This window comes from Paroedura picta, chromosome 10 (genome assembly GCF_049243985.1).
Source record: "Paroedura picta isolate Pp20150507F chromosome 10, Ppicta_v3.0, whole genome shotgun sequence".
Lineage (NCBI taxonomy): Eukaryota > Metazoa > Chordata > Lepidosauria > Squamata > Gekkonidae > Paroedura > Paroedura picta.
In genome coordinates, this window is record NC_135378.1 from 43976951 (window position 1) to 44003825 (window position 26875).

Consider the following 26875-nt stretch of genomic DNA (forward strand, 5'->3'; position numbering starts at 1 on the left):
AAAAGAAAAGCACTTATGCAGATGGTGTTCCTTGCACTCAAAGTATCATTGCTTCCTTGCTTGTTCTTTCTTATGTAGGGAAAGCTTGCATTTAATTAGACAATTGTTTGTCTAATTGTCTAAAGCTTGCATTTAATTAGACAATTGTTTATTTCAGCAAAACGTTGAATGCCCTTTGTCTGGCTAATACAGGAGCTTGGTAGCATGCTGTGTGAGAGTCATAGTACACGGATATGTCTCTGTTTTTAATATGCTGAACTGTCTAGCTTACCCTCATTATTCCTTTAGTACGGTAGGGCAGGGGTAGTCAGCCTGTGGTCCTCCAGATGTTCATGGACTACAATTCCATGAGCCCCTGCCAGTGTTTGGGAATTGTAGTCCATGAACATCTGGAGGACCACAGGTTGACTATCCCTGTGGTAGGGTACAGCTAGAGTTACCAGGCCCCATTGGCCATTGGTGGGTGATGGGGGTAGGGTTGCCACATCCAGGTTGGGAAACTCCTAGAGATTTGGAAATGGAGCCTATAGAGGACAGGGACCTTAGTTGGGTACAATCCCATAAAGTCCACCCCTCAAAGCATTCATTTTCTCCAGGGGGAAATGATCTCTGTAGCCTGGACATGAGCTGTAATTCTGGGGGATCCCCAGGTCCCACCTGGAGGCTGGCATCCCTATGTACAATTCAGCCAGTTCAGAATACCTGAATGAATTTGACTTCTCTAAATGTTTCCTGACCAAATCCTTATCAGTCCTGAGCTGCAATCCTGTCCCTTCATAATCCATACTACTGTAGTTCGTACACAGTATGGCTAATTTTTGATTGAACACTGAGCTACATGCAAATGCTGTTTAAATCTGTATATAAGTTAGTTTAGAACTGTACATAACCTGTACAGAAATATAAGCCTTGAGTACCGGCGAGAAAGGCTGATTACAAAATGAAGTAAATAAATACATCAGTGAACATAATTAAATAATGAAAGCAGTAAACTATATCAAGCCCTGTTGATAACCACAGAATCAGTATACCATTTATCATCATATAAGACGCATCCGGAAATTTTGGACACAATACTGTTTGGATAACTCAAATCTCCTCTCATTCCCTCACTCTGGTTGTTCATGTAGGGAAAGGACTTCGTCATCAGTAGTGATAGTTCATAAGCAGGTCTCCTTTTCACCTCTTGAGGTCAGTATAATATAATATATATAATTAACAGCGGCCAGCATCTCATATGCATCAAGATGGAAAAAAGAATCCTTACAGATCTTGCAGAAGCGTTAAGTCGATGGAATGTGGGTCAAAGCCCAAACTTGCATATATGATACAAAACAGATTTTAATAGAAAGTAGAGTCCAGTATAAGACTATATCGTGATATAATGAAAAATAATTGATTTATATGAGGTGGAGGTAAATGAGTGAAATGAGGGAAATATAAATGAGGGAAATATAAACTCAAGGGTGATGACAGGTACAATGGAAATGTATATAAGGCATATTGTAAGGTAGCAACTTAATATTTATAGTTACATAAATGAAATATATAGTATTCTATAGATACATAGTATTTCACAGTCAGAGTAGTTCAGCAGTGGAATAGGCTGCCTAAGGAGGTGGTGAGCTCCCCCTCACTGGCAGTCTTCAAGCAATGGTTGGATACACACTTTTCTTGGATGCTTTAGGATGCTCTGGGCTAATCCTGCGTTGAGCAGGGGGTTGGACTAGATGGCTTGTATGGCCCCTTCCAACTCTATGATTCTATGATTCTATATTCTGTATTCATTTTCTGGATAAATAAAATGTTAACAAAAAAAGAAATATACATAATTAAGATTATTTGAATGGGTAGAAGTTACAAATGTTGTTCTGTGTTCAACTTATGTTTTGCTTGAATTTTCAAAGCTGATAAATGCAGTTGTGCTGGGGTGGCCTGGTGGTGCTCATTTCTGGGTGGCAGAAGGTTGGAGGTTTGTGCCTGCTGGTGCCCAACATTTGCTGTTCCCCAATGTAGTTCCCAGATAGCTCAAGTGCAATGTGCTATGTGCTGACTGAGTGTGTACCTCAGCTGCAAGGGAGGCTCTTAGAGCTGGGTGCCTGGCAGTCCACTGACTGCTGGAAGACAGCTCCCTCCATTCTGTGCCCTACTCGTGTATATAAGAAAGCTGTGGCCATGTTAACTCCTCTGGCTGTGTCCCAGTGTTCCTTTGGCCCCAAATCTGCCCTGCCTGCTATCCAAGGGGCAATACAGGCCATCTGGTTGAACCCCCTGCTCCATGCAGGATCAGCCTGAAGCTACTATGATCAGTATTTGTCCAGCTGCTGCTTAAAGATTTCTGATTCCACTGCTGAACTACTCTGACTGTGAATCCCCCCCCCCCGATATCTAGCTGATACCATTATACACATAATTTAAAGCCATTATTACAGGTCATATGCTCTGCTGCCAACAGGAACCTTTCCCTGCCCTCTTCTAAGGGACAACTTTTCAGATACTTTAAGATAGCAGTCACGCCCCCTCTCAACCTCCTCTGTTCAGGCTCAACATTTCCAAGTCCCTCAGTCTTTCCTCATACGGCTTGATCCCCAGGCTCCGGATCAATCTCGTCGGTCTCCTCTGCATCCTCTCAATTTTGTCCATATCCTTTTTGAAACGAGGCCTCCAGAACTGCACACACTACTCCAGGTGTGGTCTCACATTGTGGTACACAGTGGAACTATGATAAAATCTACTAGAAAACAACATGATGCTGAATACAAGGTGATGCCCGTACAAAAATATTTAACAGAAAAGAATATTGATTACTATGCGTAACTGTAACTTGTACATGAATTTGAGATGATACCCCTTTTTCCTTTCTTTTAACTATTTGAAGATGGCTATCATATTGCCTCTTAGTTGTCTTTTCTCCAGACTAAACAGACCAAGCTCCCTCAATGTTTACTCATGCGTCTTCGTCTCCAAACCCCTCACCATTTTCGTTGCCGCCCTCTGGATGCACTCTATTTTTGCTATTGCATTTTTCAGTTGTGGTGCCCAAAACTGAACACAGTATTCTAAATGAGGTCTAGCCAAAGCACAGTAAAGTGGTACCATCACCTTGTGCAATCTGGACACTACCTTTGATTCAGCCCCAAATCCCATTTGCCTTTTTACCCACTGAGTCATGCTGCTGACTCAGTGAATGGACTACTAAGACCCATAGATCCTTTTCGCACATACTACTGCCAAGACATGTCTCCCCCTTTCTATAATTATACATTTGATTTTTCCTACCTAAATGCAGAACTTTACATTCTTCACTATTGAAATTTATTTTAGCCCAGTTTTCTAGCCTGTCAAGATCATCCTGTATTCTGATTCTGTCTTCTGCTGTATTTGCTACTCCTCCCAGTTTAGTAACATCTGCAGATTTAATAAGCACCCCTTCTATTCCCTTATCCAAACTGTTTATGAATATGTTGAACAGCACATGGCCAAGGACAGATCCCTGAGGCACTCCACCTCCAAGAGAGGATGAACGATTAAGGAGAACCTTTTGGGTGCCATGTGTCCTCCACCTAACAGTAATAGGATCCACACTTCATTTTATCAACTCGTCAACAAGAATTTCATGTGGAATCTTATCAAAAGCTTTACTGAAATGTAGATAAACTGTATCTACAGCATTCCCCTGATCCAGCAAGGTAATAATTTTTTCAAAAAAAGAGGTAAGGTTAGTCTGACATGACTTGTTCTTGAGAAAGTCGTGCTGACTCTTAGTAATCAAGGACTGATTGATAATTTGTTCTAAAATTTTGTCAGATATAGACATCAAGCTTACAGGTCGGTAGTTATCCGGATCCTCCTTTTTCACCTTGAAGCTGGGAAATTCTTTTGCCTGCATCCAGTCTTTTGGCACTTCACCTATTTTCCAAGAATTGTCAAAAATAATGAACAGATTGTCAGCAATTACATTTGCAAGTTCTTTTAGTATCCTTGGATGCAATTCATCTGGCCCAGAGGACTTAGTTTTGTAGGTGTTCATGGATTGTCCCTACAGTGATCCTAGACTGCAACTTCCATCCCTCATCACGTGATATGATTTTGCCACAATGAGCACAATTTCTTTTGCAAGAGAAGACTGAGCTGAAGTAGGAATGGAAGAGTTCAGTTCTTTCTTCATCACCTGTTACAATTTCACTTTCTTGTCCCCGCAATGGTCTTACCATGACTTAATTTTTTTTTCTTACTTTGAATTTAACTAAAGAACCAAATTTTGGATGTGTTTAACATTTCTTGCTAACCTAAGCTCACAATGAGCTTTAGATTTTCTGACACGCTCCCTATAAACATTGGTTATTTGTTTATATTCATTTTTTGTAAGACCCTCCTTCCACTTCCTAAATGAGACTTTTTTGTTACTCAAATCTTTTAAAATCTGTTTATGGGAGCTACTTTGGTTTCTTTAGACTCCTCCCATTTTTCCTTCTCAAGCCAAACTACTAGCACCCTACTTGGCCTCGGAGCATCTAGCCATAGTGATCCATGTGATGGTCACCTCTAGACTGGACTTCTGCAACTAACTCTACGCAGGCGTGCCCTTAACCTTAGAATCATAGAATCATAGAATTTACATAAAAGTGTAAATCACAATGGGTTAACTTTGGATTTGGGTATCTGATAAGACACCCAACATTTCTTATTAAGGACTGAAATCATCAGGGAACCTTAAAAAATTCTGTCTACCTCTCCTCACTCCATCACTCTGTAATTCATAGAATCATAGAACCATAGGGTTGGAAGGGGCCATACAGGCCATCTAGTCCAACCCCCTGCTCAACGCAGGATCAGACCAAAGCATTCTAAAGCATCCAAGAAAAGTGTGTATCCAACCTTTGCTTGAAGATTGCCAGTGAGGGGGAGCTCACCACCTCCTTAGGCAGCCTATTCCACTGCTGAACTACTCTGACTGTGAAATCTTTTCCCTGATATCTAACCTATATCGTTGTACTTGTAGTTTAAACCCATTACTGCGTGTCCTCTCCTCTGCAGCCAGCAGAAACAGCATCCTGCCCTCCTCCAAGTGACAACCTTTCAAATACTTAAAGAGGGCTATCCTGTCTCCTCTCAACCTCCTTTTCTCCAGGCTGAACATTCGCAAGTCCCTCAACCTATCTTCATAGGGCTTGGTCCCTTGGCCCCAGATCATCCTCGTCGCTCTCCTCTGTACCCTTTCAATTTTATCTACGTCCTTCTTGAAGTGAGGCCTCCAGAACTGCACACAGTACTCCAGGTGTGGTCTGACCAGTGCCGTATACAATGGGACTATGACATCTTGTGATTTTGATGTGATGCCCCTGTTGATACAGCCCAAAATGGCATTTGGCTTTTTTACCGCTGCATCACACTGCCTGCTCATGTTTAGTTTACAATCCACAAGTACCCCAAGGTCTCGTTCACACACAGTGCTACCTAGAAGCCTATCCCCCATCCAGTAGGCATGCTTTTCATTTTTCTGACCCAGATGCAGAACTTTACACTTATCTTTATTAAATTGCATCTTGTTCTCATTTGCCCATTTTTCCATTGTGTTCAGATCTCGTTGAACTCTGTCTCTATCTTCCGGAGTATTTGCCAGTCCTCCCAATTTGGTGTCATCTGCAAACTTGATGAGTAGTCCCTCCACCCCCTCATCTAGATCATTAATAAATATGTTAAAAAGTACCGGGCCGAGCACCGAGCCCTGAGGTACCCCGCTACTCACCTCTCTCCAGTCTGATGAAACACCATTGACAACAACTCTTTGAGTGCGGTTCTCTAACCAATTCCCTATCCACCTAACGATCTGAAAATCCAGATTGCAGTCCTTCAACTTATCCATCAGAACATCATGGGGAACCTTGTCAAAAGCTTTACTAAAATCCAAGTAAATGACATCAACCGAATTTCCTCGATCCAGCAAACCTGTTACTTGGTCAAAAAAGGAAACTAGGTTGGTCTGGCAGGACCTGTTGGAGACAAATCCATGCTGACTTCCTTGGATCACCAAATTATCCACCAGATGTTTGCAGATCACTCCCTTTAATATCTGTTCCATTATCTTCCCCACAACGGAGGTCAGACTCACTGGTCTGTAGTTTCCCGGGTCATCCTTCCTCCCTTCCTCCCTTTTTTGAAGATCGGAATAACGTTTGCTCTTTTCCAGTCCTCCGGGACATCTCCAGTCCTTAAAGAGGTTCCGAAGATGATGGACAACCTTGATCCATAAACTCCATCTGGTCCAGAATGCTGTGGACAGGATCCTCATAGCAACACCATGGAGGTCCCATATTCAACCCATTCTTCAAACAACTGTGTTGGCTACCAGTCAAATTTTGGATCACACTTAAGGTTCTGGTAATCATCTTTAAGGCCATACAAGATCTGGGCCCACTGTACCTGAAGGACTGCCTTTCTGCATACACCCCTCAAAGAGCTTTATGCTCTGATACCTCCAACTGCCTAGTGATCCCTGGCCCCAAGGAAGTTCGCTTGACCTCAACCAGGGCCAGAGCTTTCTCCATCCCAGCCCCCACCTGATGGAATGAGCTCCCAGAGGAGATCAGGGTCTTAACTGAACGCCCCCCCACCTAATGGAACTAGAGCAAAAGGGAACTCCTCTGCCAGGCATTTGGTTGAGTTCGACCAGAACCACTCCTTCCTCTGTCCCCCACAAGCCTCCCTCCCATGTAAATCATCACCTGTACTGTCCAACCATCATGCTATATTCTGTTCACTATTGTTCCATTGTTTACTATTTATTTATTTATTTATTTATTTATTTATTTACTTACTTACTTACTTACGTATTTACTTATTTACTTATTTACTTACTTACTGCCCTCCCTGAAGGGCAGTTTACATAAAACAGATGCAGATAACTTAGGTTAACAATAATGAAGTGAAACAACAAGCAACGTGGAACAGCAGAAAAATGTGGGAAACATTAAATTAATTCATACTGATAGCCCAGTGGGTTGTGTGGAATTCTGGTGGGCGTCTTGGGAGAGAGGCTTAGGAGGCGGGCTCTTGGGAAGTAGTGGTACAGGTCGACCTCAGCCAAATGCTTTCTTTTGCAGGGCCTATGGAACTGTTCAAGTTCCGTCACGGCCTTGACCTCCTCTGGGAGCTTGTTCCACCAGGTGAGGGACAGGATGCAAAAAGTTATTGTTCTATTGGATACTGTTCTGTTGTTATTACTGTTTACTAATATTGCTATTTATAGCCACTGATTTCTCCATACTGTTCCTTTTCCACCAAGTTTTATGTAAACGGCCCTGAGCCCCAGGGGAGGGCAGCATATAAAAGTAAAAAAATTAAAAATAAATAGAATTAGATTAAAAAAAACAGCTTTCCACACAGTAAACTTTGCTTCACATGCTGCTGTATTGTGTCAGACTAGCTAGTTCCTATGCATTTTTGACAGCTGACTACACACAGTTAATAAATATTGATTTTCTTTATGTGAACAATTGTTTAGCAGTCAAAAGGATGTTATCCTTTCTGTTTTCTGAAAATGTAAGGCAATATCTCACAGGTTAGAAATGTTTAAATTGTGCCACTCCTGTTGGTTTAATAATCATTCTTTCATTCTACATCTTTTGAAACTTTACCAGCTTGTCATTGCCTCTTCAGATAAATTGATGGGTTTCACTGAACATTTTAAAGGGTAGGCAAATAGGACTCTGTAGAGTTATTGGGGATAGTTATGTTTATGGAGTACTTTGTAATTTTAGTGAGGTAGGAGTTACTATAAAATGTAATTCTTTCCCTGTTTCTTTTTCCAGTTCTCTACCTTGATAATGCCCCACGCTTCCCTGTATTTGTCTTGTTATTGCTTTTGCATTTATAAAACCGCCATGCCTAACAGTATCTGTTTTTAGAGCAAGAGTTTTTTTAAGACAAGCAAGCAAAGCTTGTTTTATATTTGTTTTATCTTGTTTTATATTTGAGGCCTGAGTCATCTCTGCTGTGATTATGAATATCTTGAATCATCCACAAGGACAGTTATTTTCTTCTACTGTTTAACAAGCATAATGTTGCTATAAATTAATGCTAGACCTTATGGTAGACCAGTGGCAAAATTAACCACAAGGACAAGTCATCTGAGGAAGAAAACATTCTGATCCCTCCGTATAAAGTACTCTGTCGTCAAAAGCCAATTCAGGTTTACTTACAAATCCAAATTCAGGCCTGAAGGGCACTAATACAATTGTTCATTTTAATTGCGTTTCTACTTTATAGAGTACAGTTCATTTCACATTCCTCCCCAGACTATGGTGGGTGATTCAGTTGATAGATGATTGGTTCTTTAAGTAAGGTAAAGGTAAAGGTATCCCCTGTGCAAGCACCGGGTCACGTCTGACCCTTGGGGTGACGCCCTCTAGTGTTTTCATGGCAGACTCAATACGGGGTGGTTTGCCAGTGCCTTCCCCAGTCATTACCCCCCAGCGGTTCTTTAAGTACTAATCTTAGTACTAATCTTAAATTTGGACACACTGTTCTCTAGACCGGTGGTCCCCAACCACCGGGCCGCAGCCCGAAGACCCTGGCACTGGGCCGCGGCTCCCCCCCGCCCCTCCCGCAGTAAGAAACTTCCCAGGCCGCAAGCTTGCAGCCCGGCAAGCTTCTTACTGTGGGAGGGGGGGAGAGGGAAGCAGGGACGTGCATGTGCCAAGCATGGCCGAAAACATGCATGTGCGGCTGGGCCGCGCATGTGCGAAATTGCTGCGCATGCGCATTTTTGGCCGTGCATGCGCATTGCACGCGTGCGGCCGTGCATGTGCAGCATGTGCGGCTGCACAATCGCCCTCTCTGCTGCTGCTGGTCCCCAGCCTGAAAAAGGTTGGGGACCACTACTCTAGACAACAGTTATTTCTCTAGGGATAAAGCTGCTGGTGGCAGAAATGCATCAGGTATAATCCTTTGGAGAGAGGCAGAGGTATGTAAAACTGGACAGTTTTTAAACTTCAAGCTAGTTTTAGTTCTTAACATTTAGCAGTATACTCAGACTTGTACCAAGCTTGCTAGGGGGTAAACGGTAATGACTGGGGAAGGCACTGGCAAACCACCCCATATTGAGTCTGCCATGAAAACGCTAGAGGGCGTCACCCCAAGGGTCAGACATGACCCGGTGCTTGCACAGGGGATACCTTTACCTTTACAGACTTGTAACCCTGGTTTATCGAGGATTCTTCGGAGCAGTGGGAACTAAACCTGATTGGCTCTTGCTGCCCATTGATCTTGTTTGACTGAAGTCATTAATATCTGTGCTATTACAGCATGCTGGGTTGAGAGGCATAAATTGGTGCTATAAGGATTCAGTGACATCTCTGATTGAGGCTGGACAGAGAAATAAGAGAGATAGAACCTGCTCACCTGCTGTCTCCTTACTTCATTTCAGTGGGGTTATCATCTCTGACTTTAGTGGGAGTGTCTGTGTGTGTATGCAGAACCTCGTCAGTAGAATGGGCCATGTTATTATAGGCATAATTCTTATTTCAAATGTGTGAAGGAATACACATGGAAATGGCTAGCTCAGGGTTTCTCAGCTGGGGTTTTGTGATGGCCCACGAGGTGTTTCATGAAATTGGGAGGGAAAATTAATTGTTAATATATTTTTAAAAGATTTTTTAATGTACTGGGGAAATGACTATATAATGGTCATGCTAACCCACACTCTCTCCTGAAATGCCCCGTGATTGGCCTGGAGGAGGTGGGAAGAGGAGGGGCCTCGGCTATAAGCATCCTTGCTGGCCGAGGCTCATTTCATGTGGAGCAACTGGATTCCAGAGAGGTAAGGCTTTGGTTTTAAATTACTCTTAAGGGGGGGGGGATCAGGTTATTGCTGCTTTGTCTGTAGTCCCATTGAGGCTTCCCAGTGGGGTAGGGCAAGGGGGGAATGGGACCTTTGCTGTTTTGGTGGTGAGCCTGTTGAGGCTTCCCAGTGGGGTGGAGGTGAGGGGGGAATTAGGCCTCTGCTGCTTTGGCAGTGGGCCTGTTGAAGCTTCCTAGTGGGGTGGGGAATGGGGCCTTTGCTGCTTTGGCAGTGGGCCCATTGAAACTTCGCAGTGGGGGTGGGGGCAAGGGGGCGTCTAGTCTCCAGAACAGCCATTTTCACAGGGTGGGCTTTATAACAGCTGAGATGAATACAAGGTTGTTCAGGCAAGATTTCCTGCTTAGCATGCTGCACACCCAAAATGAGATAACTTATGTCACACACATTTTATTCTATTAGCGATACCATGCACACTGTAAACATGACTTCATATCCGGGGTATCTCAAAGCCTGAAGAATGTTTCTGGGGATTCTGAATAGTAAAAAGGTTGAGCAGGATGAATAAATCCAGGTGGTGAGGTTTTAGATCACCTTGTTCAGTCCCAGTTGCATTTGTCAACACCTCCCCTCCCCACCCCCAAAATAGTAACTCTGGTTCTCAAGTACTGGCCACCTTAAGATGTGTTCCTGCCCCAAAGTTTATTTACTTCATTTATATTGGCTCCCAGTCATTCAGCAAGCGTCCATGGCAGAGTAGGGATTCAACAGATCTTAGTCCAGCACTACAGTACACTGGCTCATAGGGCAAGTTGTTAAGATTCATGGTTGATATCAGTTTAAACTTGCCGTTTTACAAATGTAAAAGACATCACTGATTACTGCTGTATCTTGAAGGCCAAATTCTTATTTAGGACTGTGTTACGTGACAGCAATTTAAGTGTCTTCAGTACTATTTTTAAAGTTCTGTCATAGGCACAAACATGATTCAGAAGCAACCTATGGCAAACAGCAGTTGTCTAATTTGCAACTTTTAGCTCCTGCTAAGGGTGAGTGAATGGAAATAACTGTTGAGCTCACCATGAACCTTTTCGTATATTTGTCAAGAGACTTGTTTTTCTTTCTCTGGGCCTTCAAACATAGGCTGCCAAATGTGTAGTATGTGCTACAATCCTGTGTTGTCAACATGACTCACCATGATTCAGATATTATGGAACAGGGATGATATTTCAAGAGAAATCTATTTCCATAGATGTACCTCCATGTATCTACCTATCTGTGTCATTGTGTCATTGTCCTACAGCAGCAGAATCCTAAGGCCATAAAAGCAGTTTTGCTAATTATAACAGAGCGCACTTTCAAATAAATATGCTTATGAGTCCAGCCTTAGTTTTTGTTGTTTTGAAGCCTCTTAAGCTATCTATCCCCAAGAAAGACACACATGATTAGTTTGTGTAATATTTATTGATGTTAAACCCACATGATACCAGCACAACAATCCAAAGTAATAATGATTGTATATTTTATATAAATACAAATAAAAAGAAGCAAAATGCTACTAGTGAAGCTAAACAAATAGTAGATTAGCAAGGCACATTGGAGAAGAAATTTGTTCAGCAGATGGTATAATGAGCTTAGTTAGGAGGAGACAGCAGAATGGTTCATATGACAGCACGAACATGGAAGAAATGTCTGTAAGTGTGGTCATAACCACTTGCATCCGTTTGTATAGAACTACCTTTTGTGCTAAATTTGTTAGCTGCTAAAAAATCTGGTTTGTGTATTTGTGCAAAGCAATACATGTATAGCAGTAACGCAAAATATATGATGTGGTACATAATACAAAACTTTTTTTTTAAAAAAAAGTACTGCGCTTGAATAACTGAGCTGAGATAAAGATTTCAACATTTTTTTTTATAAATAAAGTACTGCAACCGTGCTTTATATAAAGGAATACAGCGTTTTCCTTTTATAGTAAAATACTCTTGTACCATCAAAGCCTACCCCCACCAGACCCAACCAAAGTGTTTTTCTGCTCCCTTCCAACTAAATTTAGTTGTTTTTGAAGTCATCTTTTTAATGCAATAGCCCAGTTAGATGAGGACTTAGTCTACACTTTGGAAGTTTAACATTTTTTGCCTCCTTCGCAAGATTTGAGCCATCGGCAGCAGGATCGCTGTGTCTTGCTACACTAGACAAGAACACAAAAGTGGCCTTCCTAGTACATTATGCATGCAGTGTTTAAAAGGTAATGCCATTTTACTTCCCATCATTCTTCATTCCATTTTCCCAACGCTACTAATTATTCTCTAAAGTGTGTGCTTATCATTTAAACTCTTCTTGCAAACTCATTCCTTTCCCACACTTACTCTTCTACTCCTTACTATCCTCTCCTTTGTCACAAAGACTCTGGTCAATCAAATGTCAAGCATTAAAAAAAAAGAATCCTAGCATTCAGATAACCATGGAATTTTAGAGACATGAACAACAACATTTTCATCTAGGAAAAGTCTGGCCTGTTGCCCTATTCCACTTTTAACAAATGTAACACTGTAAAACAATTCCATCAAAAGGCCTGCTTTAATATTGAATCAGCCTGGCAGTACATCTATAGCTTAACCAGTTCTTCTGTTGGTTAAAGTCACATTAAGCTATCTGGTGTTGATCTGCCTTGCCCATACAAAATATATTTAAGGCAAGTAGTTCCTTTCTACTTTGAGACAGAAAGCCGTTTGCAGATACTAGAATTTCAGTTAGATCTATCTTCTTGCCCCTGTCTTGTTTTATCCCTTCAGTATTGCACATCAGAATACATTGCTGATACATTTGCAGTTGTGTTGTGGCCCAAAGAGCATGTGTTTATAGCACCTATAACTCATAAAAGGCACTCAGTGATACAGTCTGCAGTGTATGCACTTTTGAGAAATCTCATTAACTTCATTAATTGTTCAAAATAGTACTACCCACATATAGTAATAATAATAAAAAAACATGACTGTGAAGGTGGTATATGTGCGCATCTGTATGTGTGGAGTGTATACATCTATTTCATGATTGCTACCTACTCCAATTTGGTACAATGATCAAGAGAGATGTGGCTATGGTGTTGTGTTGTTTATCCTTTGCACTTAAAGGTGTCTACCTTTCACATAAAGTGGCATAAATTATCATTGGTCAAGACAATGGCTTTCAGTGTTTCACTTTGAAAGAAATTGGTAGACCTGACAGCTAAGGCTTACAGATCGTCACTTTCTACCAATCCAGACTGCAGTGCCAGATGAATTGGGTTTGCTTCCGGCTGAAATGCTGCTTTGATGTCTAGTCCTTGGTCAGAAAGTGCGGCGTATCGACTAGCTGAGGGACGCACCTTCTTTGGCTTGGTTGTCTGGGACTGTTGTTGCCATTGAGCTACAGAAAGAGAAAGTTTGTTATTGCGTCACAAGCACTGCAACATCTTTGCAGCTATAAAACAACCCTTCTGGTAAACAAAACAAGTCTTTTAAAATACGGTCACCTTGATTCCATGAAGGAGGCCTGTGAATCCAGTTGATATAAGCATGATATGCATTCATATCACATCTGGGTGAAGTTAAAATGCAAAGGGGATATTCATCTCAGTGTGAGGTCACGGTCCATGCACCACCTAAACACTGAGAGCTGGATCAACAGCAGTAATTTAAGGACTCAAGTAATCCATGTTTCCTCTTGGGCTAATGGCTGGCTTAAGGTATTTTGCCAATCTGAGTAATAAAAAATTTGGTCCTACTCCCACTTAGTTTCTGAACAGTGCAGCATAAGTTCATGAAAAAAAATAACCTATGATTTCCTGGGCTATAGTTTTCATTTCCTTAACGTTAAATATATAGTACTTAAAAACTCATCACAAGGGATCATGAATCCAGATCAGTATATTATCAAATATAGTATGGTATCTATAACATATATTATATGGTCTCATAAAGAAAGGTACATAGCTGAATGACTACCTCATCTGAATCTGAACCACTTAATAAAATGGTAAAGATGCTGGAAGGAGTTGGGACTCATTTCATAAACAGCAATCAGGCTATCTTGGCTGTCCCATCCCTGATTGGCCAATCAGGAGGGATGGTCCACCCCATGCCACGTCCCCCTCCAACTTCTTCTATATGGAAGAAGTACTAGTCACTGGTAAGGTAGGCAGGCAGCTGGAGCTGGGAGGGAGGGTAGAGGGCCAGGGACTGTGGCCAGGTGGTGGGTGGAGAGGGTAGCCCCTGCCAGTGCTCTCACTGCCCTGAACAGCTCCAGATATTCTGCAGATATTCCCATTGAAAATGTGGGAATAAGTCATGGACAACAGACATTCAGAATTACTGCAAATGATTACTTTGAGTTGCTAAAGGATGAAGTAGCTATACATTTGGGCCAATTCACTTGAAAATGTGAAGTAACCTAAACGCCAACTTACTGTAGACATCCAGCCTTGCTGTGCATGATACAATCCCAGCCTCGTTCTTAGCTGACACAGTGTACCAACCAGCATCTTCCTTTGTAGCTCCCTGAACAAGCAGGCAAATGTAACCATGGTTATCCTGATGCATGCTGAAAAAGAGATCAAGATTGTAAAACAGTTGTATACATTGTTTTGCTCTTATATTAACTTGGAGGTTTTGGTAGGTCCCACTGAGGTTCAAAAGTGGACAATAAATTAGTCTAACCTTACTCTGTCAGTGTTGTACGTGAGAGACTCGTTCTCTTTCTTCCAGAAAATCTGAGGGTACGGCACACCTGAAACTCGGCATTCCAGTCGCACAGGATACCCCTCAGCTACTCCGGTGTTTTGTAACTTCTCTACAAATACAGGTGGTTTGTGGGCTTCCTTCGCTATAAAAAAGAAAAATCGGAAATCTTAAATATATTTATTTATAAAGATGCTTTTCCTGAAGATCTGGCTCATAGTTGTTTTGGGAAAGTAAAGTGCCCTGCATTTGCAGCTTGTCAAAAGTGCAACCCCAACACTGTTGTAATCTACAAAGAGACAAGTCTCATGAATTTCAAGGGCAGAATCAGGGAATGCAGCTACATTCGGATGCAGAATTCTGTTGGAATTAATGGCTTGCCAACAGAAATCCTTCACAACCCTCATTGGATGGAGGGAATCATTCCCCCCTCCCCCATTTGCGCAATCAAACCTAGCCATTTGATGTAACCACTCATTGTTCAAAAAGAACGCAGTCCCTCACTTTGAAAAAACAAACAAACCCATAGATTGAATTTAGAGGATCAAGTTACCAAATTGTAGATACTATCCACCAAACACTTCTTAACAACACATGAGCTATACCCAGCCAGCTTTATCATTGGTGAAAAGGAAGCAGTGTTCCTATATAGGACCTACATAGACAGAGGTGTAGTAATAAAGGGAATTGAACGAGACTTAGTGAAACATCTCTCTGGATCCAATCCCATACACCTTTTGATAGCACCACAGGTATGTACACAGTAGTTGTTTGCCTACTGCTAATGCCTTCAGCCAATATTTTTCTTGCAAGAAAGAGCCATAGCATAAAACTGTTAAAACAGTCAATGGTGAAACTAAAGTTCTACATAATGACTTCCAGCTGAATTCCTTCCCTCGTTACCCCACAAAGGTGTTTAGACCTTTAGGCCTCTCCTCTGACCTATAACATGGGCTTCTTTCATACAAGCCTTGCTTGTAGGATAAGTTGTAAGGAATAAAAAATAAAACACTTTGAGCACTTAAGAAGTCTTATATAATCGTTTGGTATGATGATTATTTTTCCTGGAAACTCTGTGCAGGTCTCTTAGGGAACTTGCTTGATATTCAGGAGAAAATAAAAGGCTTATACTCCAGAGAGGAAAAAGAAACTACAAGTGAGGCATAATGTGCAAAAAATATCAGTGCAGAGGGGCACCCCCTCCCCCTCCAGCATACTTCATCATAATCCTCTGGTAGCATAAAAGCATCAGCTCAACCTTTCTGTACTACTGTGGAAGAATGCCAAATGGAAATATTACCTGCAACAATAAGTTCCAAGCTAAATGTGTTTTGACCGGCTCGATTGGTGGCAACACACGTGTAGATGCCAGCATCCCTTGCTGTGACAGGCTCGATTATCAGAGAGTGCACACCATTTTCACGAACCAGCATTTTGTGGGAACTATCAGAACGTATTACTCTTCCATTGACTTGCCAGCTTATATCTGGAGTTGGTAAGCCACTGACCTAAAAAGAGAGAGAGCGAGAACACCAGAAGAACCCCTCAATTAGACAAGCAGAGAGACTGTGTTGTACCACAAATCATAAGTGGACTGAAGCCCAACTTGTGTTTTCAACAATATCTGGCAAACATTGCAGGACCTCTAGAAGAGTTCTGTTTGAATAGAAGTCCCACTATACCATTAAGTCTTACAACAAGCATCATGGAAAGATAGTATATGGCATCTATCTTCTCCATACTGATTACTATTAAGAATGATCCTTTCAATTCCCCCCAAGCAACAGAACCAAACATTATAATATCTTTAAAAGAATTAATTAGAAATCCATTTTTAAACTTCAAATTCTACTCCTGCTGTACACCATATTTAATGTTCAGAGTGCTTTAGACAAGCCTCAGAAAGCTATCTATCATCAGGAATATTTCCTGCTGAGAAAAGGCTGCTCTAGCAAGAATGCTATTTACTATACAAAAATTGGTGAATACCTTTCAATAGGAGAATTCTCAGCTAATCCCTTTGTAAGAGTGAATAGGTTAAATATGAATTTCACTATAGACTTATAACATTTTGTACTTCTCTATCTATGCTGGTATATTCAAAGACAGAACTTGTATATTTCCCAAAGAGGCACCAACATCTTCTAACGAGACTGAGCAATTTAAATCCTTTAGATTTTATCTTGTCCATCCTGAATGCACTGTGAGTATGCTAAAGTCTTGAATCCAATATTTGTTTTCAATTGGATGCAAAATGGCCTTTAATGTTTTTTTTTTAACAAAGGGTGAGAAATCTAGTAAAGTCACAACCAAGTTGAAATTCCCATTATTTCAAAGTAATTGATTTGGGCAAGAAAGTCTCTTAAAATGCTAAACCACTCTATAATTTTGTTTTTAATAAGAGTACAAAGCCTGCTTTTAGATAGGAGTGAACCCCTATTACATGGAAAATTGCAGGGACAATTGCAGGGAAAATTGCAGGGACAACAAAGTCTCCACACTGACTGTAGCAGAGAGCTGGGATTCCTGCAGCTTTTCCAAAACTAAAAAAATACAGTCCCTGAACTAGGGCAGAAGCCTTGGGAGCCAGGGCTAGGCAGCTATGGCCTAGGAGCACAAGGAATAGGGCCACAGGTTTCAAGCAAAATTTCTTTACTTTTAATTATAAGGCTCAGTCCTTCAGTTCTAGAATTGCCTCTGTGTATCTGGTAAAGATTTAAAAAAGAGATATGAATGAATTTTAAATCACAATTGACGGTAATCTCTATTTGGAGGTTAATATAAAGCTAAAAATGTACCTTGCAGTCCATTCGGCAAAGTTTTCCCTCTTGAACTATCAAGTCTCCTGGGGCCTGCAGGAAATGAGGTCGGAAAAAGCGCTCTTGAATTGGTTCATTTTCATCTCCGCTGTCCCTTGAGCGAGATCGAGGTCTGAAGAGAACATGCAAAAAATATTATTTTCTGTTGTATACTAACTAGTTAATCCAGTGGGTGAACTGCCCAAATGCAATTCAGCATGGCCTGAGGGGGGACACAGGACATCAGCATTCTCTCCAGGACAACTCCATCTTTCGATGAGATTGCTGCAATGTCAACTGGAGTCCCCCCCAAACACTGTTTATGAAGGACTGGGCTAAGATTGCCAGGAAGTCTACAGAATCCCAAAGACACAAGTAGTTGCCTAACAACCTCCATGTCACGTCTCTATCATACTGCAGCACTACTCTATGTTGTCTAAAAGGCTGTACTAAGGTTACTAACATCCAGGTAGGAGATGGAGGTCTCCTGGGATTACAACTGATCTCTAGGTGAGAGAGATCAGTTTACCAGGGAAGGTAGACTCCATGGCATTCTACCACATGGAAGTCCCTCCCCAAACACTACCCTTCTCAGGTTCTACCCCCAAAATCTCAAGGTATTTTCTGGAGCTGGCAACCCTAGACTATACCCAACACAGCAATGATTACACACACTGACATACACGTATGGCCTGTACACTTATTTGCCAACAATTATAGGGCCGGCCCACAAATTAGACTGATTATTGGGTCTGTTTTCTGAAGAATTAATAAAGAACATGAAGGGCCAAAGACTGCTTTAGCTCAAGAGGTGGCCTTACCAAGAGGCAATGACTAACTTTGATAGTAGCTAACTGTGTCAGTAAGGCTGTCCATTTGGCAGAGTTAGCAGTGAGCATCTCCAAGGTGGCACAGTTTACACAGATGGCTTGTAGGTTTCCTAGTGGAATTACCCAGTGGTGGTGCCACTTTGGAGAAGGAAGTGTGCCAGCACTATGCTGGAAGCACCTCCTTGTGGGAGCTGGGGGTTGAAAGGAGGATGGGTTGGGAGGTTAGTACTAAAGCCTGCATTGGTTATCTCCACTGTAAGGTATTAAATAAAATGGTGAAAAGCTTGGTGGTAGAAAGTAAGGAGGAAAGAGACTAAGGTGATCAGATTGTCCCACTTTTGGAGGGACATCTGGGGGGACCTGGCAAATTATACTTATGTTGAAATTAAAATATATATGTTACAATACTATCTTTGCGTTCTATGAGTTCTATGAAACTTTTTGTTGCTCCATATAGACCAAATTTTTAATCAAGAACCCCCCCCTCCCCTGGTCAATGGTGTCCCGCTTTACCAATGTTAAAATCTGGTCACCTTAAAAAAGACGGAAGAAAGACTTATAAAAGTGCTTTCCCCATTATTATGAAAGTCACATTTTGATATACCATTCTCTATTATACAATTTTCTATTATAAACCAGGAGACCCTGTGGCCAACCACAAAACAGTGCCATGAAGAAGAAAAGGAGCTGCTATTGTCTTTCATTATTAAATTGGCAATCCTCTGGTTTTAAACTATTTTAGTTACTCTAATCAATGGAAGCTGAAATAGTACATGACCCTTTTCATTTTCTTTCCATTGCTTCTACGACTCCTGAGCTCTCATAAAGTTCAAACTAGGTTTTTAATTGGGCTGTGATCTACAAATGATCCTTAAACATTTTTCGGCTTTTAGCTGAATTGAGTGAGTGACTATCTCAACTACAGTACAGGCAAATACATTTAGCAAGAAGATGAGTAAGACATGGGAGAACAAAAGACAATCACTACATGTCTGTTAGGACGTCACTTTGAGGCTTCCTGTTTATGAGTCACATCTACAGTCATCAAAAAACAAGTGCTGACAGAACCCTGAAAACATGACATGCCAGATGTCAGCAACACTAAGATTCAAATAACTTTTGAACATGTATTTGGAGGGGGAGTTTCTGTAGAATAGTCCAGCCACATATGTCTCAACTTTTTCAACATTTTTTGCCATTGAGAAATCCCTGAAATATCCTTCAGGCTCCAAGAAAGCCCAGAAGTGGCATGATCATCCAGAATATGTTTGGGAAGCATAACTGTGTCCATGCCCACCCAGGACCCTTCCCCTTCCCATCCCTCCAGCCATTATTAGCTATTTTGGGAGAGGCAGGTTGGTCAACAAGTCCATATGTGGTTCTATTTCTGATAAATGTTTTACAAATTTAAGAAATATATACAAAAATAATTAACTTCTACCAATTTGGGAAACCCTTCCAGGTCATCAAGGAACTCCAGTGTTTTATGAAACCTTAGTTGAGAAAGCCTGCTCTAGAGCAAAAATGGGTGATGTTTGCCCTGTGTATGATGTTTGTCTCCACTTTAGGGGGACCATGTTCATTATTGCATCTTTGGGCTTTCACTATTTTCCCCCCTGGATCTTTTTTCATTGTCTCTTTACCATAATTACAGCATGTAAATATACTATTATTATTATTAAATTTATTCCCCGCCACTCCCGTAGACTGGCTCGTAGCGGGTTACAATGGTCCTTGATAAAAACCCCAAATAACCCCCCCATTAAAACAGGACACAACAATAGTACAATACAATAGAACAGAATACGGTGGTAATAGCACACAACACCCATCCCCCTAGAATGCCTAATAGTGGTGGTTCTAGGAGGGCCATCGATGTCACATTGATCCAAGTATGAAGCACCCCTCTTACCACCCTGAGGGTACCCTTCTTCTCTTTCTCTTTTGCAGGTTGGATCCCGACGACACTGGACTCAGGATTCAGGTTTTTCAGTTTAATCACCACGCTGCTCCACTGTGTCCTCACGCTCTCACAACTCCCATTCTCTCCCCCTTGTGCCCTCCAAAACACCTCCCTTATATCCCTCTTGTGTAGACCCCGCCCCCTTTCAAAACCCCATCTTGTTTGCTTTCATTTCCGGTTTAGGGCGTTACCTCACTCCGGTCTCCCCACTACGCTGTCTTCCCCTCGATTCCGCTGCCCTTCCGAGGCCGCCACACATGTAGCCGCACCTTTCCTCTAGGGGGTAATCCCCGCGATAACCCTCCCTTGGCCGCTACCCCCTCCTTTGTGTGTTCTCTTTTATTCTCTGTCACTGCGTGCTGCTCCGTCGTTACAAGTCCGGGCGGGTCGTCTGTTATACTGTGGGCTGTATTCAACTCCTTCTGCCTTGGTTTGATCCTCTCGGTAATCTTCTCCTCACGCCTGGCTTGTTTCTCTTCACAGCGTCGCTTTTCTCCCGACGCCCCGACGCTGTTTCTCTCTTCAGCCGGCCAAGCCCCGTCAAGTTTGCAGAGTCCAGGGTAAGTATTCCTGACCCCCATATCAGCTGCGCCCAGACACCAGGGTGCTATCTAGCACTGGCACTGGGGTGGGGGCTGAACTGATCTTCCTCACCGCCCTGACCTCAACCATAGACCTGGTGGAAGAGCTCCATTTTGCATGCCCTGTGGAATGCAGAAAGTTCTCTCAGGCCCAGCAACTCAATCAGGAGCTCATTCCACCAGGTCGGGTCCAGGACTGAAAAGGCCCTGCCCTGGTCAAGGCCAGGCATGCTTCTCTAGGGCCAGGAATATCCAACAAGTCAGTACCCACAGAGCGTAAAGCCCTGAGAGGGACCAAGGTATGACGGGCGGTCAGACAGGTATGTGGGGCCCAGACTGCAAAAGGCCTTAAAGGTCAAGACCAAAACCTTGAACTGGATCCGGGCAGCAACTGACAATCAATGCAGTTGCCTCAGCACAGGCTGGATATGGACCCTTCCTGATGTTCCTGTGAGGAGTTATAGAAATCTATTCTGGAGGTGACCGTCGCATGGATCACTGTGGTCAGGTGGTCAGAAGACAAGTAGGGCGCTAGTAGCTGGGCCTGGCAAAGATGGAAGAATTCCTGGCTAGCTACCCTCTTGATCTATGCCTCCATGGTTAGTGAGGCACTAACCATGGTCTCTCCCAAATTTCTGGCCTGGGCCGTGATGGTAAGTTGCGTCCCTGCCAGACTGGGCAAACATGCTTCCTGGCATGCCCCCCTACTTCCCAGCCACCGGACTTCCATGTGCTCTGAACAATGAAGCTGTGGCCTTTTATTCCAAGCTGGTTTCTGTGTATTTTTTCATTTCTCCTTTGATCTTCTTCCCCTAAGTGCCCCTCCTAGCCCTTAGGACTGCAAAGGAATATAGTAAAGAAATACTTGATTAACATACCTTCTGACATGAGACTGGTTAGGTGGTGTCCGGGGACTACGTCCTCTCTGGTTGACAGCTTGGACCATCAGCCTCCCTGTACAGCTTATCCTGCCCTGTCAATCATTGCAGGCAGAGGGAATTTAAAATTAAACATTTGAAAAGCAGTTATATAGAACAGATTTCTCAGCAATTAAAACAAACACATTTCAGTACTTGCCACTCACACAGTTTTACCAACTGTTTATTTATTTCTAACAAAACTGTTCAAAGATGTTTTTTACTTATCATGGATGCTTTAGGTCTGATCCTGCATTGAGCAGGAAGATAGACTAGATGGTCTGTGTGGCCCTTTCCAACCCTATGGTTCTATAATAATACGTATCTGTTTATCATAGCATACCAACCACTGCTATGAGATAGGAGGGTCAGCACAAAGGTGGGTGGTAGATCTCAGGGAAGTAGGTAGGAAGAACTAGGTAGCCAGCAACTGCCTTAGCTTGGACGAATTGGTAAATGCAGCCTCTGTAATCATCAGATGTAGCAACATGATCATGCCAAGCCACTGTATAATGGTATGCCAATAGGCAATGGATGTCTCCATGAACCCAGTTACATTTATTTAATTTATATACGACCTTCCCAGATTGGCTCAGGGTGATATACAACAGTAGTCACAAATATAGCTTACTTAGCATAAATAACATTAACCTTAAAACCTTTAAAATGTATCTTAATACAAAACATTTAAACTTACTTCCAGGCTATGCTATACCTTCCATCACTAGAAGGTACAGTGAGCAGATCTATGCCTAGGTTTTGGCTCAGTCTGTAAGGCAATGGTGATCAACTTGTTTTTATTTGATTGAGAGGCTCTTCATTGGTAAAAAGATGGTGACTACACTTGGCCACCTGCCAAATCCATCCAAGGAAGGTGAGGTGGTGCCTCACTCATTTAAGCGGAGGTCCTGCAGCAGCAAGTGTATCTTGTGTGATCTGTCAGCCATGTAAAGCTTCATGTACTCTGAAAATAGGCCTAAGGCTTTCTGCTCCAGTTCAAAATCATAAAGAGCATCTCTGCTCATGAACCAGTAAATCCATTTACATAAACAATCAAATTTGTTAGAACATCATGCTTTGTAACTTCATAAGTGCAACCCCACCTGTGATTGCACCAATGATGCTCAGAGAATAGCATGTTCAATATCATGCTGTTTTATTGTGGTTAACCTCTTTGAAACAGAACTCTTTGACATGCAGTAATAATAAAGAATCAAATACTCCCAACCCTGTGATGATCATTCATGACACGGACACTACCCAATAGGTCCTTGTGTCAGAGGAATAAACACTTCCAAATGGTCATTTTGTCAAATCATAAAATAGCAATTATCCATTCACAGCAGGGACTCTGACTAGAATCACCATAGTTTTCAGCTGGGAATATGCAGCCGTTTATATGTAGGAAAATATTTATATCTCTGACACAAGCAGCTATTGGACAGTGTCTGTAACCTGAAGGATCATAACAAGAACATGGTCAGTAAAGGTATCCTCTGTGCAAACACCGAGTCATGTCTGACCCTTGGGGTGATGCCCTCTAGCGTTTTCTTGGCAGACTCAATACAGGGTGGTTTGTCATTCCCTTCCCCAGTCATTAACATTTTACCCCCCAGCAAGCAAGGTCATTTTACCGACCTCGGAAGGATGGAAAGCTGAGTCAACCTTGAGCCGGCTGCTGGGATTGAACACCCAGCCTCATGGTCAGAGCTTCAGACAGCATGTTGGCTGCCTTACCACTCTGTGCCATAAGAGGCTCTTGTCAGTACCACTGTTAATTTGGAAGGGTTTTGTTTAAATTGTATTTTTTAAAAATCTGTGCTGAAGGAATACTCTGCTGCTTTACAGTGCCAGTGCTGCAATGGTCACCCAGCGGGGGAAAAGAAATTTCTGAAGTTCATTGTGGATGTTCTTTGTTCTCAGCAGCTCCCTCCCACCCTTGGTGGTTTCACTGCTCTGTACATGAAGCAGGACTGCTTGAGTTGGGACGTCAACCAGAAGATTTATCCTCTGTTTATTCCACAGCATAAAGTAAGCTTTTCAAAGGCAGAGGGAATGAAAGGGGGAGGGGGAAACCCCTAAGACAGCAACAAGACCTCAGCTGGTTATTTCAGTCTAGTGGTCTTGATGTTTTCAAAGGGATGGGTGCATGGAGCTGCTTCCAGCACAGAAATGAATGAGACAGCTTCATAAACGTAAGATCTCAGCACACAAAGCAAATCACTTACATCAGGGCAGCTATCTATAGCCATTAACCACAGCTTGCAAGGATAGCTGCTTTCCAACACTAAACTCTTTTAATTAATTCCAGCTTTGGCCCATTCTTTCTAAAGAAACTTGCTCCCACAAAAATATGTACAATCAGTCAGTACCCACTGCTGTTCTTGAAAAAAATGATGTTTAAATATGGAAAGGTAATTTTTTCTCATAACAGGTATGGAGAATTTAGTTATCCATTAACATAACTACTCATTAATCTACACTTCTCCAGGGCTTCAAAGTCACGCCAAACACATACAGAACAAGCTGCGCAAACACAGAAAGTGCTTGTAGCCACTCAGCTATTATTTGCTTGCACAAATATATATATATATATATGTATACGGGAAAAAACCCATACCATTCAAATGATGTCTACTCACAAAGGCAGGTTATAAATAGCAACAAATATAGTTATTTATGCATGCCCCCTTAATGCATTGCTACCAAATGAAAGTTGCCAACCAAAACAGTGACGTCACAAAAGAGAGAGCAATCATTCTACTGAAGTCAACAGTATGAGTTCCTGATCAGTGGGCAGAAAAACTGGACAGCCCAGCAGAATAACTTGGGTTGTGATCCAGTGGATCCAACATACAAGTAATAGAATAAAAGGGTATTAACTATTAAGGTAAATTCTTCAGCTGACTGCAACAGGCATAGAGGGCTAATCTATACCCGGATTTTAAAAGGGAAAAAAATGAGACGGAAGGAGGCACAGAGCTTGGGGAGGGTGGATTTTGGAGATGGGAGGGACCTCAGCAGGGAACAAGGCTGTAGAATCCACTCTCAAAAGCAGCTATTTTCTCCATTGGAAATGATCTCTAATGTTTGGAGATCAACTGTAATAGCAGGAGAACTCTAGGTATCACTTGGAACTTGGGCACCCTAGATTAAGAACCAATGAATAACATTGAATTTACTGCTGAGTAGGCCTGCTTAGGATTGCTCCCATCATCCATTTTCTCTCTCGCTCCAGCTTCTCTGACACACAGAACTTCACTTTTGCCCCACAACTTGTGGCAGTGGACAAAAGGTTCATGCAGTGGCAGAGTGGAAGGCACCATCGTTATGTATGGTCCCTGTGCTGTAGACACCAACTGCAGAAAACCTGACAATCGAGAACACAAGTCAACAGCAGAATCTTAAACATAGGTATGCCATCCTGAACCCATTGGCATCAATAGGTTTAGAAAGTTAACTCTACTAAGAATTGTCTTGTAAGTGTACTTACATCCCACTGAAAAATGCACACATATCATGAAGTGTAGTTTTCTGCAATTTTTGGCATTACAGCATTTCCATGCTGATGGTTTCATTAATATGAGTAACAAAAGGCAACCAGTGTGAACAGATATGTTTCAGAGCTGAAATTACGCCCACTGGAATCTGGCTGGTGTCAATGACTTAATAAGCTCATAAAGGGTTAAATAATTTGGATCCTGAGGATTCCAACAATGGTTGGAACTGGAGATCAAAAGTCCGTGTTCAACATCTCTTTGGCCAATTTAAATCACCAAACAAATCCCCATGTTAAGGTAAATTCCACAGTCTGGAAATGAACCTTTAAGTGAATTTTTTATTGAGTTAAGAAACATCTGGAATCTTTAGAGTCCTATTTTGGCCATCAATATAAATTACACTTAACTAGCAAGAAAGTAAAGAAAGTACATTTGGTTCTTCTAAATTTACTACCTTCATCCAGGAACTCAAATAGAATGGTCTCCCCCACACCCACCCCTGACCACCAGCGAAGCCTTGCTCCTGTTACCAGCTTTTTTGGATGCTAAATAGTCATCAGCTGCAAACAGAACGTTTTTTGTGTTGGCTCCAGAGCTGTGGGATGCTTTCCTATTGAAGGTCATTTTATCTCTTTCATCTCCTTTTGGAGACAAAAATGCCTTTAATGATTCCACAGATTCTTGGGAGTAAGGCTTTTAAATCATTGAGGTTTTAGTTACTCATACTTTAAAAAAAACTTTAATAGTTTTTGAAACATTAATTTGTTTTATCATAAAGTGCTTTGATAATATTTTGTGTGGGAAAAGGTTCATATAAGTATTGGAAGTAATACATGAATAAACAAATTAGAGGGATTGGCAGGTAATTTTAATCCTACCAATGCACAGAAAGTTATGTTGCCATTGTTCATGTTAATCAAACAGTGTGGAAAGTTGCTCACACAAAGGCCTGGGGAACAGCATTCAAAAGCTTCAAGGAGCACTAGACGTACAGATGCCAGCCTTCAGGTGGGATCAAGGGATCCCCTGGAATTACAGATCATCTCCAGACTACAGAACAGTTCCTCTGAAGAAAATGGTGGAATCGATGGCATTGTACTCCATCTAGATCCCTGTCCTCCTCATCAACCAACCTCATGTCTCCAGGACGTTCCCAATTTTGAATTGGAAACCCTACCCACCACCCCCTACCTGTGGCCGGGAGGGTGGATGGCTACCCTAACTGCAAGAGAGAGCCCACACCTCTGAATCACATCATGTGAGGATATCACATGAACAAAAAGAGAATGGTCAGTAATCTGAAAGGGTACAAATAGTGTACCATAAATAACAGGAGAAAGAACAACAGAGCGCTGCCAAGAGTAGTTTGATTACTGAAAGTGTTAAAAGAATTAGGCTGAAATTATATAGGGAGTTTCCTTGCGCATTATTTTTCTATTTTAAGTCTCAATGTGAATTCAGTACGGTACTGATCAAATCCCTGTTTCTGGGTGAATGTCAATGCTTCCATATCGTTTCAAAAGTGTCCCTGTTTTGGTCTAGCCTTTTCAAGTTCTGATATAGCCTCAGATCCAGAGGATACCTACACATAAAGAATCCAGAATTTCCATATACTTCGTTATACAATTTTGAATCAGATAACTAGCTAAACCCCCCTACATCATCAGGAGACATTTTTCTCTACTATTACTTCTAACAAGGAATATTTTGGACAGCTTGATAGAAACCTACTGGAATCTTTCTCCAAATGCCTTCTTATATTCATGTGT

The 26875-nt window shown here is 41.9% G+C and overlaps 1 protein-coding gene across 5 annotated transcripts in view; it reads right to left on the minus strand.

Annotated features, from left to right (window-relative positions):
- Positions 1 to 11244: 11244 nt before the first annotated feature.
- Positions 11245 to 26875, minus strand: part of PALLD (palladin, cytoskeletal associated protein) — a 221280-nt gene continuing 205649 nt past the window's right edge. For all 5 annotated transcript variants that reach the window (XM_077353635.1, XM_077353636.1, XM_077353637.1 and 2 more), the window contains 6 exons: positions 21568 to 21662; positions 17316 to 17448; positions 15818 to 16025; positions 14497 to 14662; positions 14247 to 14380; positions 11245 to 13207 (listed from right to left, as the gene is read on the minus strand). In XM_077353635.1, the coding sequence (XP_077209750.1) occupies positions 13035 to 13207; positions 14247 to 14380; positions 14497 to 14662; positions 15818 to 16025; positions 17316 to 17448; positions 21568 to 21662 (909 nt within the window). In that variant the 3' untranslated portion in view covers positions 11245 to 13034. The remainder of the gene's footprint in view (positions 13208 to 14246; positions 14381 to 14496; positions 14663 to 15817; positions 16026 to 17315; positions 17449 to 21567; positions 21663 to 26875) is intronic.